The 27,998-nt window shown below is 45.6% G+C and overlaps 1 protein-coding gene, 1 long non-coding RNA gene and 1 other non-coding gene across 5 annotated transcripts in view; 1 reads left to right on the forward strand and 2 right to left on the reverse strand.

Annotated features, from left to right (window-relative positions):
- Positions 1-27,998, reverse strand: part of LOC132509643 (neurotrophin receptor-interacting factor homolog) — a 67,121-nt gene that overhangs the window by 36,647 nt on the left and 2,476 nt on the right. Inside the window, exons 5-8 of one of the 2 annotated variants that reach the window (XM_060130902.1) lie at positions 13,750-14,232; positions 10,958-11,049; positions 9,794-9,920; positions 8,525-9,373 (exon numbers count right to left, since the gene is read on the reverse strand). In XM_060130902.1, the coding sequence (XP_059986885.1) occupies positions 8,525-9,373; positions 9,794-9,920; positions 10,958-11,049; positions 13,750-14,232 (1,551 nt within the window). Of the gene's footprint in view, positions 1-8,043; positions 9,374-9,793; positions 9,921-10,957; positions 11,050-13,749; positions 14,233-27,998 lie in introns of those variants that run through there. The other variant, XM_060130903.1, reaches the window with a different exon arrangement.
- LOC132509660 (uncharacterized) lies at positions 16,586-27,803 on the forward strand. Of its 2 annotated transcripts, XR_009537096.1 has the most exons (4): positions 16,586-16,968; positions 18,539-18,603; positions 19,461-19,593; positions 24,694-27,803. It is a non-coding gene; the product is annotated as an uncharacterized LOC132509660 (long non-coding RNA). The 2 variants fall into 2 exon arrangements; XR_009537095.1 differs by lacking the exon at positions 18,539-18,603.
- On the reverse strand, positions 21,949-22,054 carry LOC132510551 (U6 spliceosomal RNA). The gene has a single exon (XR_009537354.1). It is a non-coding gene; the product is annotated as a U6 spliceosomal RNA (small nuclear RNA).

Here is a 27,998-nt window from a genome sequence, read left to right on the forward strand (position 1 = left end):
GAATGATTCGTAAATCATCAAATTGAGCTTGAGCTTGTAGATTACTAAATGCGCCTGCTCCTATTAATTTATCTAAAAGTGGCCCTGGAGGATTGCGGGTCGCATTAGTCCTTGCCATGTTTTTAGCTTCCTCTTTTTACCAAGTCTTAAACTGTATATATTGTCCAGGTTTAAGAACAGTTTTGGCAATCGCTTCCCAATCATGAGGAATTAATATGCTTTCTGTAGCATATCCAGACAAAAGCCCTTAAATATTATTAGAATGTATCCCATACGCATTAATGGCTTCTTTTAGCATTTTTTAAATTTTTATATCATGATGGTTATACTCAACATTTACATATCCATTCTGAAATTGATCACTAGCAGGCATAGCTTGTCTAACAATAGGGAAAGCAAAAAATGACTCAGAATATTGCTTTTTTTCCTTATTCATCTCTTCTTCCAATAAAAGTTTATTAGATTCAGGTTTTAGAGGAAAGCGAAACTGACGAGAGGCTCCAACAGGATAAGCTGTTAATTCTAAAGGAGGAGCCGAAGGAATAGTAGGACATGGCTCATTGTTTTTATTTTTTTTCAATTTAACCATCAAATTTTTTAACTTTGAAAGTATATCAGAAATCTCATTCTGTTGAGAAAGTGGCATCTCATTTTGTTTGCTAGCTTGCTCCCGATCTTTATCATCATCAGAAAAAGCCCCTTCATCACTGGAACCTGAAAAATCCTCTCCTGTCTCAGACACAAGGGGAGGAGGAGGCGGAGGAAGGTCCTCTATAGGAGACTCACGAAACAGAGTACGAAAAGCAGCAGAATGATCGGGAGCAGAATTCGGACGCTGAGGGCGCGCCCCATTTTTATTTTCAGTTTTAGATTGTAATGGTTCCAGGGCAAGGGAAATTAATTTACAAAGAGACCAAACACGGACAGATATAGGGTATCCATGCTGATGAGCTGTTCTTAAGGCTCGTATAACCTGTTTCCAAACTTTTAAATTCAACTGGTTATGACCAGTAGGTTGAAACCAGTAACGATGTTTACGAACCAGCGCAAACAATTCATCAAAAGATTCTGGTTTCACTTTTACTCCTGAACTCCGTAATAACTGTTTCAGGAGTCTAATGTATTGAAATTCTACTGAATGGGAATTCCCCATTACAGTTAATCTACTGATCCCGAAGGTTTCGCTTACTCTTGAGCGGACCAAATTCCCCTTCGGTCCCGCGATCACGCGATTACTTACCTTCAGGTCCCTGTTCGGGCGCCACCTAAGATGTACAGGAGAGAGAGGACAAATGCTTCATTCTTTCCCTTTGCTTTGAAAAAACTGAAATGTGTTAGCATCCTTCAAAGGTGACCAGTGAGTGTGTTTTATATACTTGGATTTTAAACATATTCTCTGTGGTTTAACCTATTTCAGTGAACAATTTGATGCTTCAATTAACCAAACTTTGGCCAAGATCAGCTCCTTCAGTCTGACTCCTGTGTCCTTTTGACATGACCTCAGTAGCCTTTGATAGCTTATTTACTTTCCTGTCTGAGAAGATGTTACAGGCTCATTCTGTAAATTTCCAGTACCAGCCTTGGAATTGGCCATTTTGCTGAGGAACCCTGGTTCTGTTTAATGGGAAATGTGTTTTAGAGACCATAACCTGGGTACTAGTAGTTCTCATTGCTACTATGGTAATTATTGTTAAAAACCTCTTCAGTGGACATTTAAAAATTGGGATATATATATATATATATATATATATATATAAGAGAAACATTTTAGATTTATCCTGATATTTCTATATCAAATTTAGTGTGACAGGGCTTTAATTATTTATTTTATGCTTTGATTTTTTTTTTCAAGCTGAAAATCTTGGCTCCCAATTACATCAGCAGAATTACTTAGTTGCTTTGTGTTTCAAATTACCTCCAATCTTATTACTGACAGTTCAAGAGTTATTTGCAGTTCTTTTTGTCCTTAAGATCTATCTCTAAGGTGAAATTGCTGTGTTTTTAAGTTAATGGAAATAATTATTCATGTGATAAGCTTTTCACTGAACACTTTCAATTTTTAGAGATCACTTAAAACTTAAGTAATTTCTAATTATGCAAAGCACTCTCATGGTTCCAAAATGAAAACTACAAAAGCAAAATTACACTTAGAGAAGCCTAGCCTCTTTGGCTGCCCCTCCCTCTATCCCTGCCCTCTCCCACTGGTAATCATTTATATTAATTTTGGATTATCCTTCCACTTAAAAAAGTATCTAAGCAAATACATTCTGCACGTGTATCCCACACTCTTCCTTGGGTAAAATATTCCATATCACACATAGTGCTCTGATGTACTTCGTTGCTTATACCTAATGATTTGGCGGGTGATCACTCTCTGCCAGCTGCTAGGGCACCATTGTGTTGCAGGACCACAGTTCCTTCTACCAGCCCCCTACTGATGACATGTAAGCTGTACTGAGTGTTTGACTATTACAAACAGTGCTGCAATGGATACTCCTGTGCCTACGTCATTTTGCATTTTGGGCAGTGTATATTTGGAATAGATCTCTAGAAATGGGATTACTGGGTCAAGGATAAATGTGTTTTTAATTTTGCCCAATTCCTGTCCTTTGAGGTTATACGTTTCGCATCCCGCTAACAATGTATGGTAGGACGTGTTCTCCACCGTCTCATCAGCTGGCTATGGCACCAAACTTTTGAATCTTTGCCAATCTGATAGGTAAAAAATCGTATTCCAATACAGTTCTAATTTGTGTGTCTCTAATGAGTGAGAATTTCTCTAGTTATGAGCATCTTTTAATATGTTTAAGAACTGTTACATTTCTTGTTCTGCGAACTGTTCATATTTTAGCCATTTTTTTTTGTTGGTTTTTACTCTAGCTTTGGAAGTTCCTTATTAGCAATATTAACCTTGAAAATTGCAATTTTCCAAGTTTGTAATCTTTTTATGTTGCTAATGGTGTTGTTTTTTTTTTCATGCAAATGGTTATTTTTACACCATCAAATTTATCAGTATTTTCCTTTATTGCTTCGGGATTTTAATTCATGGGTAGGAAATAGTCTCAAGTTTTGCAGACATTCACCCATGTTTCTCCTAGTACTTGTATAGCTTCATATTTTACATTTAAATCTTTGATCCACTCAGAATTCATCCTAGTGTAAGGTGTGAGGAATGAATTTCATTTTATCTTTTGCCACAGGTAGACTAAGTAGTTTAGCAAAATTGTCTACTTTTTCCTCACTGTTTGAGGTGCTCCTTTTATCATACACTAACTTTCCATATGTAATTGAGTCTACTTCTGGATTTTCTTTTCTGTTGAATATGTCTATCTACTCATGTGCCAATACTACAACTTTAAATTTATAGATGCTTCATAATACAGTTTACTATCTAGTAGTGCTGGTCTTCCCTCATTGTCTTTGTTTTTCAGGGTGTTTCTGGGTTTTCTCTATTATTATTTAGTGCTTATAAATTGTCAAGTGTTGAAAGAGGAGCTAGTAATAATAGTAATAACAACAGTAATAGATTAAGGGCTTACTGACTACCAGCCTGGTAAAGCACACGTGTGTATTGACTCAGTTCTTTTAGCAACCGTATAAGATAGCCTCTATATGATCTTCCCCTTGGAACAGATAGGAAAGCTGAGGCACAGAGAGGTTAAGTAACTAACTCGAAAGGCACAGCTGGTAAGACACAAAGCCCAGATTTGAACCAAGGCCATCTTGCTGCAGAGCTTGTGTTTTTTGTTTGTTTGTTTGTTTGTCTGTTTTCAAATATCTGCCGGTTTTAGACCAGACTGACTTGGAAATCCTAGATTCCCTCAACTCCTGGTTTGGTCTAAGCCATGTCTCCTCTTCTCTGGAAGATCAATTTCCTCATTGTTACTGGGGGAGCCCTCAAAGTTGGGGTGTAAAAGCTGAGTGTTGGTGCCACTGGCAGGAACCACTCTGTCTCACATGGATGAGGGAATATTGCAAGCAGAAGAAGCCCAGCACCCTACCCAGGACCAGATGGAACACTGCTGACTAGCTCACCTTCGATCAGCTGGACCCCCGCAGGCTTGGGTGTGCTCCTAGTTCCAGGAACAAAACATTGCCCCATTGGGCAGCCCCTCACAAAACTCCAGGGGGCGCCACTCCCACGCACTGCTCACACATCCCTTTCCTTCCCATTTTGTGGGCTTTTAGCTTTCCAAACCAGCTTTTCTTTCTCTTGGTGTCATGAAAGGAAAGGAATGCCTGCCTTTGGCTGTTCTCAGAGAGAAGACAGCAGGGATATTCTCTGCCACTAGAGATGCAGCAGCTGCAGAGCAGAGATTGACCATATGTCATTACACTAAAAACTGTTGTTTAACAGTTTTCTTCAAGAATGAGTTCTCTGATGTCCAGCAAGGGGAGAGCACCATCTGAAAGCCTTTCTGCACTGATTACATTCATAAGGTTTCCTTCACTATGAATTCTTTGGTGTTCCATAAGTCAGATGGTCTGCTGAAGGCTTTTTCGCAGTACATTCAAGTTTTTTGTTTTTAAAAAAAATTTATTTTATTTATTATTTCTTTTTGGCTGTGTTGGGTCTTCGTTGCTGTGCACGGGCTTTTTCTCTAGTTGCAGTGAGTGGGAGCTACTCTTCGTTGGGGTGTGCAGGCTTCTCATTGCGGTGGTTTCTCTTGTTGTGGAGCACAGGCTTCAGTAGTTGCGGCTCATGGGCTCTAGAGCACAGGCTCAGTAGTTGTGGCGCACGGGCTTAGTTGCTCTGTGGCATGTGGGATCTTCCCAGACCAGGGCTCAAACCTGTGTCCCCTGCATTGACAGGCAGATTCTACACCACTGTGACACCAGGGAAGCCCCTATTTTAAAAAAATTTAAAATATTTATTTACTTGGCTGTGTTGGGTCTTAGTTGCAGCACACCAGATCTTTGTTGCCGGGAGCAGGCTTCTCTCTAGTTGTGGCACTCAAGCTCTAGAGAGCACAGCCTCAGTAGTTGCAGTGTGCAGGCTTAGCTGCCCCAAGGCATGTGGGATCTTAATTCCCCAACCAGGAACTGAACCTGTGTCCCCTGCATTGGAAGGTGGATTCTTTTTTTTTTTTTTTTTTTTTCATCCGGGCTCTAGTCGGAAGGTGGATTCTTAACCACTGCACCACCAGGGAAGTCCCTCATGGTTTTTCACCCTTATGAATTTTCTGATTCACTATAAGATAAAAGCTCTGTCTGAAGATTTCCCACATTGATTACATTTATACAGATTCTCTCCAGTATGGATTCTTTGATGTCCAATATGGTGACAATTCTGGTGGAAAGACTTTTCACACTATGGCATTCATGAGATTCCTCTCCAGTGTGAGTTCTCGGAAGAGTAACAAAGTGAGAACTCCAACTGAAGCATTTCCTGCACTGATTACATTCCTAAGGCTTCTTTCTTTTCAATGTGAGTTCTTTGATGTGAAATAAAGCCAGACCTCTGAAGGAAACACTTCCTATATTAACTACATTCATAAGGCTTCTCTCCATTATTCTTTTTAAAAAATATTTATTTATTTACTTATTTATTTTTGGCTGCATTGTGTCTTTGTTACTGCACGCAGGCTCTCTCTAGTTGCAGTGAGCAGGGGCTACTCTTCGTTGCAGCGTGCGGGCTTCTCATTGAGGTGGCTTCTCTTCTTGCAGAGCACGGGCTCTAGGTGCGCGGGCTTCAGTATTTCTGGCACTCAGGCTCCGTAGTTGTGGCTCACGGGCTCTATAGAGAGCAGGCTTGGTATTTGTGGCGCACAGGCTTAGTTGCTCTGCAGCATGTGAGATCTTCCCAGACCAGCACTCGAACCCATGTCCCCTGCATTGGCAGGCGGATTCTTAACCACTGTGCCACTAGGTAAGTCCCTGCATTATTCTTTCTTTGATACACATTAAAATCAAGGATGTGACTGAAAAACTTCCCACATCAAATACAACAGAACAGTTTTTCTTCAGTGTGAGTTTTCTGATGCCTAATTAGTTAAGACCTCCTGCTGAAAGCTCTCCCACATACACATTCATGGAGTCTCTCTCTAGTACGAATTATGTAATGTCAACAAGTTGGGAGCACCAGGTGAAAGACTTCCCACGTTGATTACATTATACAGTTTTTCTTAGGCATGAGTCCTTTAATGTGCAACCAGGTGAGAACTCCACTTAATAGATTTACCACAGTGGGCTTCCCTGGTGCGCAGTGGTTAAGTATCCGCTGGTTGGCTTTCATTAAGTTCCAGCTCCACAGGAACCATAATGGTGGCTGTTTCTATGTTCTGTGATCTAGGAATCTGAGGCAGCGGAAAGCCACATCTTACTTTGTGAATGGGACCCTTCTCCACTTTCTCCAGCTTTCAGCTGACTCATTCTCCCAGTTACCTCCCAGTTACTATCCTCATCCATTTCTACAAGTTCAGCTGCCTCTGCCCCAGAGGATACATGTGCACCCTTTTCCACCAGACAAAAGTCTAAGTCCCAGGATCACCAAAAAGTCTGAGCAGCCTACTCTTCCAGACTGTTGGAGTTTCCTATGCAATCTCCATGTTTCTGTGAGAACAGAGAAGCATTCCACACAATTCCAAGCCCCTAGTTCCTTGCGGTTTGCCAACCCTAGGCACAGTGCCTGTCCCCTCTCCCTTTCCCAGATCCAGTGCTTCCTGGAGGGATAGACCATCCCTTTGGGTACAGTATCCATTGGTGGAAACTTTCAAATCATGTACACCCCCTGCTATTACTGCAGAAGCAAATTACCACAAACCCAGTGGCTTGAACAGTACAGATTTATTATTTTACCCTCTGGAGATCAGAAGTCTATCACTGGGCTAAAATCAAGGTGTTGCCAGTACTGCATTTCTTCTGAAGGCGCTAGGGAATGAATCCATTTCCCTGCCTTTTCCAGCTTCTAGAGGCCCCTCACATTCCTTTGTTTATGGTCCTGCGTCACTCAAATCTCTGCTTCTGTCACCATATCTTCTTTTCTTACTCAGATCCTCCTGTCTCCCTCCTGTAACAACCCTTGTGATGATACTGGGTCCACTGGGATGATCCAGGATTATCTCCCTGTTTCAAAATCCTAATGTAATCACATCTGCTTTGGCCATGTGAGGTACCATATTCACAGGTTCCAGGGATTAGCAGTGAACATCTTTGGGGGCCATCATTCTGCCACTCACAACCCTCCACCCAGGATATTCAGACACATCCTGAGCCCTGACCACAAATCTATGACTGTAATGCTGGGTGGTACAAGTGTGAATTACGTGCGGTTGGGGAAAGATTAGGAACCACCAGTTTATTTATTTATTTGGCTGTGCCAGGTCTTAGTTGCAGCACGCAGGATCGTCGTTGTGGCATGGGGGGATCTTTTAGTTGTGGCATGCGAACTCTTAGTTGCAGCATGCATGTGGGATCTCGTTCCCTGACCAAGGATCGAACCCAGGCCCCCTGCATTGGGAGGGTGGAGTCTTAACCACTGGACCACCAGGGAAGTCGCATGTATATTCAAATCCTGCATCATTTCATCCTACGCTAAGGAAAGTGGAAACTCTTCCATTCACCTCAGAGATGAGTTTCTCTGACCCTCTGAAGAAGTCAGCTTATGATATTAAGCTATCCATATAGTCTTATATCTTTCCTAACTCAGCATTTATTACCTTCAGGTTTCTTTTAGTGAGAGTGGTGAGTACAGAGGCTCCTGCCATGAGACGAGGGCATTGCTGGCCCTCCTGGTGACATCATCCACCATTCCCTTGGTTGATCATCCTCCAGCTCATCATCCAGGCTCCTCATATAATCCTGACAGATGTCCATTCATCTGAAGGAGGTTCGTGCAACCACCTGCCCTGCCACCCGCTGATCATGCTCCCAGAGCATTTCCTTCACCTGCCTCGGCCCCCACTCCCCTTATCTACCCCAGCACAACTTCCAGGTCTACCCAGGGCCCACCCCTTTTGTTTTAACATTGCTTCTTTTAATCAAGTCATTAGTGAAAAAACATTTAATCAAATAGGTGGGAAAAAACACACAGAGATCCTACCACAGAAATATATAGTTTATTTATCTAGGTTCTCTTTCAATCCTTGTCCATATGCATAAATACCTTACCACAAATATAATATCAGTGCACAGACTTTTTGGTACCTGGCTTTTTAAACAGATTATAAGCATTTTCAGGTTTCACTAATATCACTTTTAATAACCAACGAACAAATTAAAATGGCAAATCAACTGAGCGAAAAATTAAATGTTTTTCCAACTGATGTATTCATTAGCGATACTCCCCACTGCTTTTCTTACTGACTTAGGTGCAGGGCGGTCTCCCTGGTCATCCTTTGGTCTTGAGAACTTCATCACTCAAGGCTTTCCACATTCAGTCCGGAATCTCAACCAGGCTCGCTCATGTGACACTGCAGGATCAGGCTGCAAAGGCGATGTCTCTTCACCTGGCTTGAGGGCTATGAGATAGGCTGTTTCTTCTTGCATTTCACCCCGCTGTGCGTTTTCTGATGCCCTATCAGGTGCGAGCTCTGGGTGAAGGCCTTTCCGCACTTGTTACAGGTGTAGGGGCGCTCGCCGGTGTGAGTCCTCTGATGCCTGATGAGATGGGAGCTCTGGCGGAAGGCTTTGCCGCAGTCCTGACATGGGTAGGGCTTGGCCCCGGTGTGAGTCCGCAGGTGCTGGGAGATGGCCGAGCGGTCGTTGAAAGTCCTTCCACACTCGTGACACTCAAAGGGTCTCTCCCCAGTGTGAACCCTCTGATGCTGCGTGAGGGAGGAGCTCTGCACGAACGCCTTCCCGCAGTCCGGACACACGTAGGGCTTCTCTCCCGTGTGGATCTTTTTATGCACGGAGAAGTACCTGGGGTTCCGGAAGGTTTTCCCGCATTCGCTGCATCGGCACACCTGGCTCCCTTTGTGAATTCGCGTAAACGTGATCTGCTGAGTGCCCTGGGGTAAGGTTCTCCCACAGCTCCCGCTCTCCTGGTCCTTTCCCCTGCTGCAACTCTTCTGATGAAGTTTTACACAGGGGTTGTGTGTCGTCTTTTTGACCCTGGGGTCACGCTTGCGCAAGCGTTTTCTAGGAATGGCCTTCTGAAGGGAGATGTGGCTTGTGTCGGGACCTGTGCTTGCCTGGGGTTTGGGGCTTTCACCGGGTGGCTTCTGAGGGAGGGTTTTTTCCTGAGTGAGCACTACTGGTTTCAACGCTGTGTCCAAGACCTCCGGGGCCCCAGCCTGCAAGATGTCTCCTGAGGTAGAGGGCTGGGTGTCATCCCTCGAGAATTCCTCCACTTTCAGGTGGCAGGCTGGCTCTTCCTCGGGTGTGTTGGGGTTTGGAGTTAACTGTTTGCTTTCCAGAGTAGTCTCCCACCCTGAAAGAAACACAAAGGTACAGACACTGTAAACAGAAAGTGCTAAAACGGGTCGACAGTACGACATAATTAAATGTCCAGAAGCTGTGTTTTCCAAGCACAGTCATGCACCCTGGGGAGGGAGACTGAAAGCAGTGAAGCAGCAAAGAGTGACACACCGAGCTTGGGCAAGGGCTGCGGGCGTCTCCCAGCTCTGAGTCCCTGTTCTCATTCACCCTGAGGGTGGACAGCAAATCGGTCCTTCACTGGACCTGAGGCTGCCTCTGTTCTTACGAGCCCCACCCCTCCCAATGTACAGTGTCAGCTAGAGGCCCTGGACGGTGCAGGGGACTCGAGGGCATGTCCAGGGCCCAGAGAGGGTGTAAGCCCTGACTCAGAGCCCCCATGGCATCCCAGTCCCGGAAGCGTGGAGGGCCTTACCCACAGAGACCAGGTGTCCAAAGGTCTCCAGCATCACGTCGTGGTACTCGGTCCTCTGTGTCAGGTCCAGCAGCCCCCACTCCTCCCTGCTGAAGTCCACAGCCACGTCCAGGAAGGTCACTGGTTCCTGCAATGTCACACACCTTGTATTTCAGCAGGAGGGTCAGGGAGCCCTTGCTGGGGACAGAAGAGAGGCTGGCGGGGACATTCCGACAGAGCTCACTGTGCTGGGATGCCCCAGCTTTGGAGGTTTGCTTGGAAACACTGACTGGGGCCTGTAAAAAGTCCAATGGGTCTGCTCTCACAAAACCAGAGTCTGGGGCCCAGGCTGGAGGAAGAGCCCTACTTCACAAGGAACTACAGAGTGCCACAAACAAACCGCCTCTGCCCTTTCCCCGTGACTTCCCACCGGAGACCACCCCTCGGGCCAGCCTTGCACCTCCCTGGGCATACCCCATTCTGGAACAGCCCCTTCCCACGGGGACAGGGGTTGCCTGGGGCTGGGGTGGCTGCCTGGGCCGCACCGTGCTGAGTCCTTTCCGAGGAGCTGACCAGCACTCGGGAGGAAGAGGCTTCCCACCGCCCTCTGTCTGGATCTGGGAGGCATTTTGCCCAAAAGGGGCAGAGGCTGCTTGAGAAGGGGGAGGCTGGAGCCCCTGAATACAGTTGTGCCTGAAGCCTGCCCCAGGCCACTCATTACACGAGAGCTGATAACTTCACTCCTATGCGCAAGCCAGGTGCAAGCCCCGACCAGACCACACAGACACCACCACTGGCTGCCCTCTAAGCCTCAACAGTCAGCAAGACAGGGCCAGTCCTACTTCGTCTACACCCCAGCTCTGACGATTCTGAAGCAAATCCCAGGCTTTGTTTCAGTTATAAACACCCAGCTCTGCGCTTCTGAAGGATGAAGCCTCTTGTTCTAACTGGGATCCAGCCTTGATCTGGACGCCTGGGCCCGAGGCTGCGAACGCTTGGCCCCTCCCCCCTCTTCCCTCCAGATTTCCCGACTCCTGGTCACTGCCCTGTCGTGGTCTCCAATGACACCACAGTCGCAGGAGAGCAGGCCTGCCCTTCACACTCAGCACTCTGAAAGGCCTGCCTGTGGGAGGCCTGCAGGGGATGCTGGGACCAGAGAAGGAAAGGGTGACACTCCCCACTCACCTCAGGCAGTGCCTTCACCAGCCTGGTGGCCATGTCCTCCTCCTGCTGAGCTGTGGTCTGGAGAGAGCTGGTGGGGCCCTGGGTGGGCAGTTCTGGGAAGAGACGGCAGCGCAGGGTTAGGTGGGGCAAGGACAGCCCACGTCTATCTCTGGGACCCATAACTTATCGTGCCCCTCATTCTTCTCTCAAAGCCTGTGTCCAAATCCCCATGTGTGTGACCACAGGGCACCACTGTCCCCACTGCAGGTCCCATCCACTCCCCCTCCAAGGACTGTTCCGGACCCAGTCCCTCCCCTGAAGTAGCTGCCTCACCTCCACGCTCACCTCAGCAGCTGGCCTCACACCTTCTCCTCAGAGACAAAGACCCCATTTCCGGCCTCCACGCCCTCCACCCCTTCATCCTTCCTTCCTGCTACACCACGGAGTGGGGAACTTCCCCTGGCCCCAGGACCAGACTCATTCCCCCAAACCCATCTTGATGCAAATTTTACCAAGTTTCTTCCACCTCAGAAAACAGCTCTGCCTGGCTTTATGGCCCCTCTTGACCATGGCTCTTCAATGTCTGACTTTCTTTATGTGTCCTCACATGGTCCTTGGGCTTCTATAATGATGACGCCACCCCACTATCAAGGAGGACACACGATGTGACCCAGGCTGGCCCAGCAGGCCGTTGCTTCCTCCTGGCCAAAATGACTGGATCAGGGATGAACATGGGCCCCCCAGCCAGCCAATCAGAGCCAAAGGGGCATCTGTTGGAACATTTAGGAAAGAGAAATTCCATCCTGGGAGCCCCTACATGGAAACAGTGCCTTTGAGTGAAGCCATCAGAGGCCAGCAGAAGTATGATATAGCAGAGAGGACGAGTCCTGAAGATGAGTGGAGCTGCTGGGTCTAGCCATGCCTGAAGCTGGATCACCCTTGGACTTTTTCAATATATTGTCCTTCTCCCTTGGGCCACTCTGTGTAAGGCTTGTGGCAGTCATGCCCAAGAGGTTCAATGGACATGCTGACCACAAACGCAGGACTCATAGGGTTCCCTGGAAGGCCTCTTTTGTTGTCCGCTGTAACACTAATGGGTTTCATTCACCCCCAAGGTGTGAAACGGACTCACTGCCTTTCATCTCAATGAGCTCAACAACTGCCTCCCTGGCACCTATATTAGTTTCCTGGTGCTGCTGTAACAAGCTGCCATGCCAGTGGCTCAAAATAACACAAATTTGCTGTCTTACAATTACGGAGATCAGAAGCCTGACACAGCCTCGAAGGGCTAAAATCAAAGTGTTCACAGGGCTGCATTCCTTCCGGAGGCTTCAGGGAGAACATACTCCTTGCTCCTTCCAGTTTTTAGAGGCTATGTAAAATACATTGCTCGTGACACTTTCCTTGTATCACCCCTGCCTCAGTTTTCACATCTCCTATTCTGACTCTGACCCTCCTGCCTGCCTCTCATAAGGACCCTCATGACATTGGGCCCATCCAAATAATCCAGGATAATCCGTCCACCTCAAGATCCTTAACTTAATCACACATGTGAAATGACTTTTGCCATGTGAGGTTCAAGGGGTTCCAGTGTGGATAACTTTGGGGCCCTCACCCTGCAGACAACAGCACCCCAGACTCGGTGCCTGTGGAAGAGACCACTCCCACTGCCACCTGCCCCTCTCCTTCCCCGCACCTGCTTCTCCAGGAAGCCCTCTTCTCTGAATCCCACCATCCAGCCTCAGATTCCCCCCTCCTCCTCAAGCATCAAAATCAAACAGTCACTCACGCATTCACTCAAGAAACATCTTCCAGGTACCCATCACAGACACAGAGAGCAGGGTCTGCGCTCCACAGAACTCAGCTTGAAGGACATCAAGCCTCATGGAGGCTGGCTCCCAAATACGTCCCGAACCTGTGCCGTCCCCCTGGCCCACCACCACCGTTACCCTCTCTACCCAACACCGTCAAACACACGTTCATTTGTCAGACTCCCATCTTTCTTGCTAGATTGGAGGCTTGTTGAGCTCGTAAGTCCATGAGTCCTGTCTATCTCAGTCACCATTTTATCCACAGCCTCCACTGAGTGTATGATGTTAGAAGGCACACCAGGGGACTTCTCTGGTGGCGCAGTGGTTTAAGACTCCGCGCTCCCAATACAGGGTGCCCGGGTTCGATCCCTGGTCAGGGAACTAGATCCCACATTCATGCCACGGCTAAGAGTTCACATGCTGTCACTAAGGAGCCCGCCTGCCACAACTAAGGAGCCCGCGAGCCGCAATTAAGGAGACAACCTGCCGCAACTAAGGCCCAGTGTAACCAAATAGTAAAATAAATAAATAAATATTAAAAAAAAAAAAAAGAGAAGGCGTACCAGAAATACAACACCTGTGTGACTGATATTGATATAGCAGGGATCCCAGAGGGATGAAAATGAAGCACATTATCTGCTGGCTTCCATCAGAAATGTGTGGAGGGCTCATTAAAGAACGCAGTGCCAGGCCTCACCCAAGGGTTTCAGCAGCTCTGATGTGGGGCCTGAGACCTTCCATTTCCACAAAAGGGTCCAGAGAGGAAGCCATTCTCAGAGCCTTGGCCCAGGGGTAGTGACAGGTACGTCAGCAAGCAAGTATCTAAAGCTCTGATTCATGAACTGGGGTTGGGGGAGGGGGGGGAAGCAGATGCCCTTGGTGTAGATGGAGTGGGCACCAGCCTTCCCCTACCCCTCCCAGGAAGCCTGGGGTTCCTTCGCCCCCACCCTCCAAGATGCCTTCACAGGAACTGCTATCTCCCCAGTCTTCCACTGCACTCACCTTCCTCCTCAGAGATCCAGGTCACATCCTCCACCAGGACTACTGCCTCCTGGCAGTCCACTGGGTGCTGCGACTCCACCCACATCCGGAGCTTCCCGGGCAGCGCGCCCAGGAACTGCTCCAGCACCAGCAACTCCAACATCTGCTCCCTGGAGTGAACCTCGGGCCGCAGCCACTGGCGGCACAGCTCACGCAGCCGGGCCAGGGCTTCTCGGGGCCCTGCCACCTCCTCAAAGCGGAATCCCCGGAACCTCTGGCGAGCGGTCTCAGGGTCAGTTGGATGCTTATCCAGATGTTGAGTGGGCTCCCTGAGGATGTCTGGGCTCAGGCCCTCATCTTCAGCATAGAGGGCGCGGATCTGGGCATTCCGGGGAAGAGCCACCTCCTCGTTCAGTGTGAGGATTTCAACAACCTCGATCTTCATCAGGGGATTCCCAGCAGGAAAAGGATGGAACTGAGGGTCCAACTGAGCCTCAGGACACTCTGTAAGTCAAAAGCAGAGCAAGACAGATGGCCAAAAAATGCATGAAAAGGTGAGCAACATCGTTAACCACCAGGAAAATGCAAGTCAAAACCACTGTGAAATACAATTTCATACTCTCTAGGATGGCTATTATCAAAGATGGGTGGTAACAACTGTTAGTGAGGATGTGGAAAAATTGGAACCCTTGTGCGCTGTTAGTAGGAATACAGACTGCTACACTACTTTGCAAAACAGTCTGGCAGCTCCTCAAAAAGTTAAACACAGAGTTATATCATGATCCAGGAGTTTCAATCAAAGAGAATTGAAACCATGTGTCAACACAAAAACTTGTACAAGAATGTTCACAGCAGCATTATTCATAATTGCCAAAAAGGGAAAACAACTCAAATGTCCAACAAATGATAAATGGACAAACAAAATATGGTCTAGCTATACAGCATGGATGAACCTTGACTACATTATGCTAAGTGAAAGAAGCCAGACACAAAAGGCCCCATACTGTATAATTCCATTTATATGAAATGCCCAATATAGGTAAATATATAGAGACAGAAAGCAGATGAGTGGTTTCCAGATGGGGGAACTGAAGGGCTTTGGGGTGATGGCTAAGGGATACAGGGTTTCTTCTTCGGGATGCAGAAACTGTTTTGAAGTTAGATCATACTTATGGTTGCACAGCCTTGTGAACATAGTAAAAACCACTAAATTGTATACTTTCAAAGGGTGAACTTTGTGGTATATAAATTATATCTCAACATAGAAGGAAAAAAAAGACCAAGAGATAACAAGAATTGTTATGCTGTATATGCCTGCAGCCATGAGGGGAATAGAACCTGATCCCACCTCCATGGGGGCCAAGAACAAGGATGTCTGGGAAAGGCAGGGACGCTGGGTCTTGTCATAGAGTCCACAGAGCATTTGCTGAACAGAACTCCAGGATGGTCCTGAAATGCTAAGGGAAGCTCTCTATAATTCCAAGAAGAAATGCTAATTCTAAATGACTTAGAGGTTTAAAAAAATAAATTAAAAAAAGTAAATAACACAGACTATGATTTATTTTTGGTTAGATTTCTGTTTTATAGAGTTTTCTTTTTGACCCCAAGCCAATAATCTCCAATCAGAACCTTCTCCTTTTTTCCACTATGAATCTTCCCACTTCCAGCCTGCCTTAGTCTCTACCAAACATAAGGGACGGTGGCTGACCACCTTGCTAGGGTGGGCTCTGAGTAAGTAGCCTCTGCATGTCCTCCTCTGAGTGGTCTTTATTTCCACAACACTCACTTCCTAGCAATGTGGTAAATGATGAAATAAAACTGGAAGACACAGGTAGTGTTAAAACACAGGTCAAGAAGATTGTGAAAGATTCCCATGTAAGCATTAAAAAAATTAATACACTGGTTTTAGGGGGATTATGACAACATAGAAATGTTCCTGTCACATGAAGTAAAAAGCAGAACAGGAAATTACTATTGAATGAGTCCCCCTAAAACCAATCCCCCTGCCGAGTTTATGATTAACCTCTGTTATCCAAAACTTTATCCCCTTTCTTGTCCTTGCTGACCTCAATCCTGTGCTAACTGAACATCAATCAACCAGTGTCAGATGACCAATACTGCTGTGATTGACAACATCATTAAAGTACAAATTCAAGTTATCTCTTCACGGTAATATGAGCTAACAGATCCTGGAACCATGGACCACCTAGCCAGAGAATCCTAAACCAGAGACATGATGACTTCTGAAACCACGATTAAGTAATGTCACAAAACGATGATTAACCCTAGACTCAGTTCTTCCTTTAAAACACTCCTAACTCAAAGACCAAGTTGGAGTGGATCTGAAACTTGTCTCCACGCAATAAACGCTTAGTTTGCTGCAAACTCCTGCTGTCAGAATTTGGCTTTCTATCCCTGGAGCACAGGAGCAACTTTGCTCACACTACTGTGGGAGTAATTACAATTGCGTTACAAAAAAAAAAAAAGACTCAGGAAGCGATTAGGAGCAGCGGCTCCCTGCATACGCTGCCTCTGTGCTTTTCCTCGCTGTCTGCGGCCTCCCAAGCACCTGCCACATCGTCCACCGGGCGCACTTATCAGACAGCGTGGGCTGCTGAGGAGCTGGCTTTAGCTGAGTCCGCGGAGCGCGCCCGGCCCCTCCTCCAAAGGGTGAAGCGGTAAAAAGCCCATGCCCCACCCACCCCGACCCTGAAGCCTCACTCGCTCCTCTCAGAGCTCCAGGAGGGCGGGGCCGCGACTTCCGGCCTGGACGGAAGTGCGTCAGGCACCCTCCTCACTACAATTCCCAGGAGCCTCCACGCCGCGGACTTCCGGCCCCGCCATGTTGGTGGTTTGGGTTAGCCTGAGGCCCTTAGCAGGATGATGGCTGCTCGGCTAGTGGTGGGGCTTTCGCCTCTGGCCTCCACTCGCGTTCTCTCCCGGCCTCCCCGGCGACGGTGGACGCGTCCTGGGGCGACGCCGACGCAGCCTCCACACACACCTATCCGAGCTGCAGGTCTTCCCCGTTGGGTGACGCGGGGTGAGGGGAGCGCGGCCGCTTTCCCCGAGAGCAACGACCACCCGGATTCCCCACCCACTTTCCTCCCCCGCCCCCACATTCTTCCCCTGTCTCCTTACGGCTTTGTCTTCCCTTTTCGGAAATTCCTGACTACACACTTCGGGTCGGCGGCGGCCTCCACGAACCTCACGGGCGTCGCCCGTTGCTGGCGCGCTATCCGAGTGAGTCAGCTCGGGGTCAGGAGTCGCCCAGTGCCGGGTGGGGCCGCCCCGCCACCCCAGACTGGCCTTGGGCGCTCCAGGGTTGAAAAACAGGTCCTGGGCCATACTGTGGCTTATCGGCCGCTGCCAGTCACTTCTTTCCTACGTTTAAAGTGACTTTTTTCTTGATAAAAATCATGGCAGGCATTTGATCTCTCACTTCTAACCTCTTCCCCCCACTTCCTCCCAAATAAGGTTTTGAGTTAGTTTCATCGGGAGGCTTGCCCGCCCAATTCATATCTGCGTTATCTTGAGCATTTAGTTCCCTTCCTGTTCCTTAGGATTTCTGGAGGGTAATCCCCACCACCACCCGGTCATTCTTGAAAGCTTAGTTCACTTTTCTTTCACTTACAGCTCTTAACAGCTCTTAAGGCTTGGTTGGAATTTCTCTCTGAGAATAACTTGGGAGATTATACCAGAATCTCAGCAACACTGGCCTGAGAAGCAGCCCCCACAAGGGGTGGGCGTGGGGCTCCCTAGCGGCTCCGTGTTGGGCCACAGGCACCATTTTGAGCAATAATCATGCATGACACTTAAGAACAAACTTAATTTTCCGTATTGCTTCATAGCTTTTTAAATTCTGAAATTTCCGTTTTGTACTCCTTGGTTAATCAGAGGAATTTTTATTTAATGCTTTCTCCTTTAAAAAAAACCACGTTGGGTCCTTTTTATTCTACTTCATCCCCTCCATCCCCACCCCTTCTCCTTTAATCTTGATCATATATTTACTTCCTCTTATCCTCGGGGGCACCAGGGTGTTTTCTTAGAATCTTGCATTGAATGCTCACTGAAAATGTTTACAGTTTTAAACTGTAGAGCCTGTCTGGGTTTGGATGTCAGGAACTCTGCCGATGTTTTTGGCGCTGAGATTCCAGTGTATCCGCCTTCCCCCTGCTGTAGCAGCCCTTCAGGCGGACACTGGTTCTGCAGTTGTCATAAAGCACCTACAGGGTGCTCTGCAGTATGTGAGATGGCCAGAAGCCTCTAAACCCATGGGTAAATGTCATCCTAGGCACCTCAGTCCTCTAACCGTCTCATCTCTTGGACCACTCCCCAAAACCTGTAAGGTAATCCTTACGGCTGTCCGTTCCAGAAAAGTACTCGCCCCACTTGACAGCTGTGTTTATCAGCTAACAAGGCTGAAACTGGATCCCCACCTCACTGAGGCAGGGCTGACTGACTCACCCACTTTCCCACCTACCTGCCTGGGGCTGCATAAAATTATCCCTATCAGCTGCAGCTCCAAGTACTGGCTTTCAACCCACCAGCTGAATAACCCTGGGGGGAATTTGGGCAATTTAGTCCCCTCCCCTGCAACTCCCCTATCTAGCTAGGGGGCTATTACACAAATTCACTGAGCCTTTGGGCAAGGGGCTTAATTCTTCTGGGCCTCAGTTTCCCCTAAGTCCTAAGTGATTAGGGACCCAAAGCCAGTACTGCATGAACAATAGTAAAGGCTGATGGGAGCTGCTGTTTTCTTCTTCTAATTACCGTTTTCTACTCTCATGTTCTCTCTGCTGCTCCTTTCCAGGTAAGCTGTCTCCTTCATAGTGCCCACGTGCCCACTTTCCTAGGGAACGCGGACTGATTAACCAGGTACACTAGGGCTACCAGTCCACAAATATAATAGTAACTAATTACAATGATCTTTTACCAGCTTGTTGGGGGGCGGGGGCAGGGTCAGTTCCCCTCATCCCTGTTGCATACTCCCCTGTCCCTCTTCCTCCTTGTCCAGGATGCCCCCAGCTCTCACCCTTTGTCCTTTCCCCATCACTCTCTTCAGCTCTGCTGGGCACCCTGCTATATCGCCTTCTAAACGTGTCTCCCCCACTGCACCGCTAAGGCTGCTAACTGGGTCTCGTGCATTGGAAACCCCTAGGCCAGATCCAGAGGAGGATCTGCCAAAGCCACTTATGACGATCTTTACATCAGTCAAAGTCTTTGAATCAGTAACAGTAGCTACCATTTCATGAAAGCCCCCCAGGACCTGGGCTTTTACACCACCACAGCCCCACTAAGCAATAGCGTCCAACCTTTACACAAAAGAAATCCAAGCTGGGAGAGGATAGGAACCTGCCCAAGGCCACACACTGGGGAAGGGAGCAGCTGGGATCCAAACCCTCTTCTTTTATGCCCTTTACACCAAAGAGGGCTTCACACAGCAACTATCTTACTTTTCCTCAAACGTGCCCAAATGTGTCTTATCCAGAAGTCATTGCACTTGCCTGTCTGATAGTCTCTCCTAGCATCTCCACCTTGATCTCCTTCCCCATCCAGCTCTCAGCTCTGATGTCATCATCTCAGAGCTATCTTCCTGCCCAGTTCTAAACTAGTATTGCCTACCCATGCTTCCCCACTCCTTGATAGATACCCTATTGTTTCATTTTTCTTCATAGCACTGATTGCCACCTTAAAGTATCTGACTCACTAATTTCTCTCTCCACCTTCTCTAGAACAGCACTGCCCAGTGGAACTTTCTTTGGTGAAGGAAATGTTCTAGATCTGCACTGTCCAACACAGTAGCCATTAGCTGCAGGTGACCAGTGAACATTTGAAAGATGGCCAGTGCGACTAAGGAACTGACTGGTAAGTTCATTTTAGTCGGTTTACATTTAATCAGCCACAAGTGCCAGTGGCTACTCTAGAATGAATGTAAGCCCAGTGAGACAGGGGGCCTTTCCACCCTGTTCATCGTGGTGACCCACCCCTATAACAGTACTTGGCATTTTGGCAGGTGCTCAAGCAGCATTTGTTGACACAGCACAGCTACTAAGTGCCTTGGTGAACGGTTCACCAAGACATTTGGGCCTTTTGGCCTTATGTCTGGATTTACCCATATTTCAAATTTCAGGAAATCTCACTGGCACTGTGAGTGTCCCATCTGAAGTTACCATGGGAGGATGGCTGTTGCTACAAAGTTCCCATCTTTTACTTAGGAGCCTAAGCAGGCCATGGGGTAAGAGGACACTTGGTTTGCACCCCACCTGCTTCTTCCCAGACCAGCCAGGTCAGGGACTTGCATTCATGCTCCCACAGCAGCACTTCTGTGGAGGACTTATAGGACTTAAGAAAGGGACTGCACACACTTCTAGCCTTTGTAAGCTCTCAAAAGAAGTCAGTGCTTTTACAGTACTTACTTAAGTCTTCCATGGCACTCTAACATAACTTTCTCCAAATAGAGCCTGCTCATTAACAATTTATTCTTAGGTTCCATTTCAAAAAAGTATCACTCACAAAAGCTATCCTCTATCTGTGTTAAATTGGTTATTCCTGGTATAAGCCAGAGCTATTTGCTTCTGTATTTTGCAATCTGTTGTAACTGCTCAACTCTTATAACTATTTCAGAGGATTAGCTTTTTTTAAAAAAGGTGTTGTTACAAGCTACAAATATTTCCTCCTTTTCAATATTTTTCTCATTTTGTGCTTTGGTGAGAACGATGCTATGTATACATTGCAGAAGAACCTGTTAACATAGCACCCTGTGTTGTCATTGAGTAGCTCATGTTCCATGGAAACTATCTTTTAACAGGAAGCTGGAAAATATTCACTGCCCAGGTCAATATAGAAACACAACTAACTGGCCACTTTGTTCTAAGAAAAAGTTGTTTTTTACATTTCTCCTGGGACCAATTTTGCCAACTTTACACTTTTCCAGAAATCTTTCCATCTTATTGTTGGTTCATTCCTGTACTCAACAAATAATTACTGAGCACCTACGTTGTGGCAGGAACTGGTGACATAGCAGGAAGAAGACAGTCATTTCCATTTTATAAGCATAGTTACCGGCAGCACCTCTAAAAATGGAAAGTCACCCTCCCACCCAGTTTCCTTCTTGGGAGACAGTTACATTCTATCAGTTTCTATATTCTCCCAATGATAACCAATTGACACATTCATACTTGGTGTGTGTATAGTTTTAAGGGAAAAAAACCCATGTACATCTATATATCTTTATATATGTGAAGATATGTATGTTAAAGATATATATTTTAAGAAATACATATTTCTTGGAGATTGTTTCATATCAGTACATAGAGCTGGCTTATTCTTTATAACAGTTGGGTAAAGTACTATAATGAGAACTACATGTATTGCTGAATATCTGAATAGAGTTTCTTTTCCCTGTATAGGTTTTTAGTTTGCCTTTTATTTATTCTGTCTATCCAGAAAATGGGCTTTTTTTCTTCTTCATTTCTGACTCATTTATTCCTGCTTTTATCTTATTTTCCCTCAGGACTTTTGGAAGTATTTTTTCGCTGAAAAAGGTTTGAGTCAAATGCTTAGTTCATTTACTTTCCTTCTTATTCAATTAACAGTTAAAGCACTTCAGGCTTTGAAATTACTCCAGGGACTGTATCTGGACACCAGAGAGAGTGGTCCCCAGATAAAAGGATTAAGATAACATGGTCCTAGAGAACACATAGATGGATGATAACAGAGAACATAAAGTATTCTTGAATAAAGACTGCACAGTATGTGACCACACCCTGATAGGCTGGATTCCTGCCAAAACATGTTTGATGGTCACTCAAGATTGTAGACTTTTGCACCGTCCCCAAGGATGTGACCCTCTCAAAGTTCTTTGTAGCAGTATCTTAAGATTTCCCTTTATCATCCCTTACCTACTCTCTTGTCTCAGAGCCTGGCCTAGTCTTCAGAGTCTCCTCTTTGAAGATTCCCTCTTGTCTCTTGAAAATTTTCCAACCATTTATTCTCTCAACAGTTTCCTGAGCTAGAAAGTCAGTCATTGTCCTAGAACTGGGGACTTACAAGGGAAACTGAAATAAGGATGCATGCTCTCACCCATGCTACTTAACATCTGTTCTAGATGTTCACATCAGATAGATAATAGAACCCAAATTGGAAAAACAGAATGTTTTACTATATATTTGTACAGTTGACCCTTCATGTCTGACTATACTACGCCACTTTATTTTCTTTTTAAATATGGAATGCTTCATGAATTGTATGTCATCCTTATGCAGGGGCCATGCTAATCTTCTCTGTATCGTTCCAATTTTAGTATATGTGCTGCCAAAGCGAGCACTGTACTACACCATTTTATATAAGGGACTTGAGCATCTACGGATTTTGGTATCCATAGGAGTCTGAAACAATCCCCCATGGATACCAAGGGATGGCTATCCTTACGTGATCAAAGTTTTGCAGAGTTTGCCTTCCTTATGACCTATCTGACATAAAAACAATGAGACATTTCATTTATATTATTAAGTGTGGTTCTTTTCAGTGTAAGTTTTTCTGTTGTTCTGTCAAATAAGGTGAGAGCTAAGATTAATGATTTGCCTGTGCATATTGCATTGAGAGTCTACTCTCATATGAGTCCTCTGATCTGAACACAATGAGGACTCCTACTGAAGGGCTTCTTGCCAGTGGGTTCTGTGACTCCTGAAACCTTCCTAACACTAATTATTTTCTCAGACACTCTCCAGTATGACTTCTATGATGCTGAAAAAGAGAGCTATTCATGAAACCTTTCCATAGCAATCATGTTCCCATGATTTCAGAGTTCTCAGATATAATTATTTGGTATAAGAATTTTTCCAAATTGAACAGAACTGGAACTTTTTGTCCAGTATGAATTCTCTCAAATCAGACTATATCAGGCCAGAAGCCTTTCCTGCTATGATTATATTCCTGAGATTTCTTCCATGTTTGAGTTCTCATGTTGAAAACTCACGATGAAAAGGATTTCCTCCATTCAGGGTCTCTTGTGTGAGCTTTCTCTTAAAGGCTGAGCTGAGAATAGGCTTTCTCACACTAGTCTTGTTCTTGAAAGAATTATCCTTTGTATAAAACAATTGATTTCCTACATCCCCCACATGTTGGTTTTATATAGCCCATGTGAGTCCTCTCAGGCTACACAAAGGATGAAATCTGGAGAAGAATTTCCTTCTCTTCCTCCCAACAAAAAAATCTTCTTGTACAAGCTATTTTTTTCTATTGATGTTTGTACTAATTTGAGAGTTGCCACGTTCATATTTGCAGGGCTCTTCTCCTGCTTAAATTCTTAACCAGTCAAAAAAAGTTAAATATCCTTCAGGCTTTCCTACAATCATGACCTTCAAAATAGTGTCTTTATTGCTTTCCTAATGTTTAAATCTAGATTATGTCTCAAGCTTTCCACCCAAACCACACATATAGTAATACTTTCTTGAAGAACACTGAGTGAGAAGGTGGAAGATTTGAGTGCCATCAAGTATTTCTCCACATTCCTTATCTTCATAGCATCTCTTCAAATTAGTGCCTTCTTGAAGATGAATACCTGTCTTCAGCATTTATCCAGTCTCCCTTCTACTTCAACCAATGCCTATGCTGCCATTTTTACTGTCACGGAGAGCTGAAGACATGCAAAATGAGCTGCACCAGAGAGGCCTAGCTTTCATTCAGTTCCAGTTCTCTGCACTGAGGAGAGGCACAGCTACATTAGTGCTGGGAGAAAGAGACCACTGCAGGAGATGAGAAGTTCTCTTGATAGTAAAGCAGGCCATTCCAAACACCTATGATTCCCATGTTTTTATGTACTGCCTCAAGAGGAGGTCCAGGCAGATACATTCAGCTGGCTTTACAAACCTCTACCTGGGTGTTTCTAAGTCCCCTCTCATTCATACTTCATTAACAGAACCAGTCAAGACATGGGAGAGTTCTAAAAACATTTGGATCTAGGTGAAAGCTATTAGGTAGTTCTTTGTACTAGTCAACTAACTGTTTACCTAAAATTATTTCAACATAAAAATAAAAACCAAAGAAAACCTCTATTTCCAACCTTCAAAAGTCTCTGCCTTTATCAGACTTAACCATGTCAATGACTAATGCCAAAAATTCCAGGGTCGTAATATCGCTGTTACTGTATTTTTAAAATGAAATACTGATACGTTAAAAAAAATATATATATAGTAAATACATATGTTACAAAGAATAGTCACAGGAAATCCCTTGAAGCTTTCACCTATGAGCAGTTCTTGGCACCTTCCTTTCCTTTGCTCTCTTGGGTCAATTACTCAATTAGCCCCACTGAATCCACCTACGAATGGGGAGGAGCCAGCTTCTCCCCAACCCTGCTGCTACGCTGTCAGGCCAGGTATTGCCACCTCTTCCCTAGATGCTACCACAGCCTGCTGCCTGCTTCCGTCTGTGCCCTTCCATCTTCACAGAGTGAGCTGTGAAAAGCACACCACACACGTACTCAATGAAAATCAAACCCCCTTCACAGTGGAAGCGCTGTGTGCTCTGCCAAACTTAACTTGCACGTCAGTACAACTCGGTTACCTCCTCCCAGCCCAGTGGGTGACTTTCCATTCCCAGAATGTACCATGCCTGCTCCATTCTCACAGTAACCCCAAGTGGTGTTTGTATCTGGAAGCTCTTCCCCACCACTCTTACGTCTGCTGACTTTCTTTTCTTCAGGAATCGGCTTAAATCTCACCCCTGCATTGTCACCTGACCAACTCTTCTAGAGTAATTCCCCATTGCTCCCTACTTTACACCATGTTCTTTTTCTTCTCAGTACTTACCACTGTTTGTGTTTACACAGTTATATCTATGTAGCTTGTTTGTAGAAGGCTGTCATCTATTAGACTAAGGAGTCTACAATGGCAGGGATTATGTTAGGTCTTTGGCTTACTACCTAAGTGTACAGTTTTTTGTTTTTGTTTTTATATTGCATAGGACACAAGAGGCCTTCCACAAATATTTGTGAAGTAAAGGGGAAGCAGTGGAAGAAAAAAAATCACATAAAGGACTCTTTGTGACACAGCAGAAACGTGTTAAGCACCTATCACCTCAGGCCTAGCCTGCAATTGTCCTGGTAAGCCTCCCTGCACAAGGTCTCTCGTTCTGGAGCACCACCCCTGAATCTCCTGTCACCTGTCAAGCTAGCTCCCCTGAGATGTGCAGAACCATAGGTGCCCAATGCCCCCCGACAGCAGCTAGATTTAGGAAACTACTAGACCATGCAGAATTGCATGCCTGGGAGGTTTGCCCACATGGGACTTAAGTTCCAGAGAGGATGAGACACAGACCTAAGCCAGAGCCACAAAGATGGGAAGAGACCTTAGGAGGCTGGATCAACCCGGGGGGAAAGAAACCATGTTGGGTGAATACAAAGTGCTTGTGTTGCTGGGGACCTTCCAGGTAAGGTTTGGTTTAGTGACCTGTGCTCATGGTTAGAAGGGAGGTTTTCACTGTAGAGAATGAAAGGAATGACGTGAATATGGAAAAGAAAAAATATTAATGTTGAGCCATCAGGCTAACAAAGGAGTCCAGGAAAGGGGGACAAAGAGTCAGTGAAGACTCTAGTCTATGTTGTGGCAAACAGAAGGTCATCACCAAAGATGGGGCCAGGTGCAGGCTTCACAGCTGAAGACTGCCAGGTTGCTCCGAAGCCACTTTCATGAGAGCAGAGAACAAAGGCGGGCAGAACACCCAAAGTTCTCCTTATAAAGCCAGTACACTCTGATACAGAAGTGTCCAAAAATAACAAACAAAAAGAAGAAAACCACCTACATCCCCAACCTAATTTATGAATATTGATGCAAAAACCCTAAAAAAATAAGTTAAGAGACACCAGCAACACATTACAACAAGGGCACTTCTATGATTATGTCACTGTTAATTGTTCAAATGAGAAAATCCCCATGGTCGCTTTGGAGGGGGGAAATTGGGGCTATTACTAATTTTCATTTATTAGAAAGGGTGAGGTGACTATTTCTTTATCCAGATAAAAACTGATTTGAATCACAGAATCCAGCAGCACGCTTGTCAAAACCTAGAGACTTGCCCTTTTAAGTCTAAGACCGGATACTCAAATCATCACACTCTCAGCCCAGTGTTTTGGAAGTACCAGATATGATGACTGCAATTACATGATCGTGCAAATGAAGTAAAATAATACAACTGCCTCCTCCTTTATACTTGCCAGTAAGATGACTTTGTACTGAGAAAATTGGTGAGACTCTAACAAAACTGTTACAAATAATAGAATTTAGCAGCATGACAGGTTCATCTGCAACAACTAAGGAAGACTGCAAGGGATGATTAACCTGAGCAGATTAACAGCAACTACAGTGAACTCCCAGCAGCACTTGGAAGGCCTGACTAGCACAGTGAGGTAAGCACATCCCTCTGTACACCTGTGCCAAAACTCAACTGAGACCAGTTCTGCATCAAGGAATGTCTGAATCCAATCAAAGGTAAGACACGTTCTAACAAGATTTTCTCAACGAATCCTGACAAGCTGATGGTGAGTTCATTTGGTTGAAAACAGATCTGTTGTTTTTTTTAAATAATGAGAGGAACTACCATTTATCCAAGTTTGTTGTAAAGTTACAATAAGTACAGCAATATGGTGTTTACTCAGACACTGACAGAGACCATGGGAGCATAAGGGGCCAAGAAGGCCTGCACATGGTGATGACTATGGGAATTAAGTCTGTGATAAAAACGGCGTTTCCAATAATGAGAAGAACCAAGTCAGAAAACGGTGTTGAAAAAACTTGTGCCCCACATCATATACACAAGGAAACCCAGTTATAGGAAACAGCTACCCCCCCACACAAAAATACCAGAATTGACAAAAGTATTGGTACAACTTGCCTATGTATGACGTGAAACCTAGAATAGGAGTAAAGACAGATTTGAAAGAAAAAATATCTGAAATCATAAAACTTCTTTATGGAGACTAAATAAAGGTAAAAGATAAATGTTGGGGCTTCCCTGGTGGCGCAGTGGTTGAGAATCTGCCTGCTAGTGCAGGGGACACGGGTTCGAGCCCTGGTCCGGGAAGATGCCACATGCCGCGGGGCAACTAGGCCCGTGAGCCACGGCGACTGAGCGTGCGCGTCTGGAGCCTGTGCTCCACAACAGGAGAGGCCGCGATAGTGAGAGGCCCGCGCACTGCGATGAAGAGTGGCCCCTGCTTGCCACAACTAGAGAAAGCCCTCGCACAGAAATGAAGACCCAACATAGCCATAAATAAATAAATAAATAAAAAGGCCAAGCATTTGAAGCCCTTTAAAAAAAAAAAGGTAAATGTTGGACTGGTATTTGCAGTATTAACATCCATAACATATAGTATATAGAGTCCTCCTGACCACACACACACAAAAGACAAACCAAATAGGAAAAGGGAAAATACATAAACTAACAAAACCAAAAATACAAGTGATCTGTAAACTTATGAAAATACATGCAACTTCATGAGGGAAATATGAACTAAACATATCTTTTCCCATCACATCTGAAAATCTTAAAAGAGGACTATAAATCGCTGGTATCTTATGAAAAGGAAAAGCTCTCATGTTCTTGAGCAGCTATATGTATTTTAAAAGATCTTAGCAGTTTGTTGCTACCAGATTTTTTCACTTACGTCTTGGTTGATTCTAAGTTCCATTTCTAGAAATCCTTACCTACAAAAAACCAACTTGAGTGCAAAAAAAAGTATGCGAGGAAGTTTTTTGCAACAACTTGAATGTCCATCAAGAGTGAAAAAATCAGGGCATCCCTGGTGGTGCAGTGGTTAAGAGTCCGCCTGCCGATGCAGGGGCCACGGGTTCGTGCCCTGGTCCGGGAAGATCCCACATGCCGCGGAGCAGCTGGGCCCGTGAGCCATGGCCACTGAGCCTGAGCGTCCGGAGCCTGTACTCCGCAACGGGAGAGGCCACAACAGTAAGAGGCCCGCGTACCGCAAAAAACAAACAAAGTAAAAAAATCAAATGTGGACTACACTTGCATTTGTTAAAATGAATGATGCAGACCTGTCTGCACTGAGTATGGAAACACCTCCCAAAACAAATATATATCCATAAATGTAAATGTATCTAAAAAATCTAGCCAGAGACACACACCAGTTACTGGAGATGGCAGGATGGAAGGGCAGTTAGACAATGAGTGAAGCAGGGTGAGGGTGCCCCTGTTGCCAACATGGCACCGGCAACAGGTTCATGTTCATGTTCAACCAAGCAGTACACCCTGAT

Source organism: Lagenorhynchus albirostris, chromosome 19 (genome assembly GCF_949774975.1).
Source record: "Lagenorhynchus albirostris chromosome 19, mLagAlb1.1, whole genome shotgun sequence".
NCBI lineage: Eukaryota > Metazoa > Chordata > Mammalia > Artiodactyla > Delphinidae > Lagenorhynchus > Lagenorhynchus albirostris.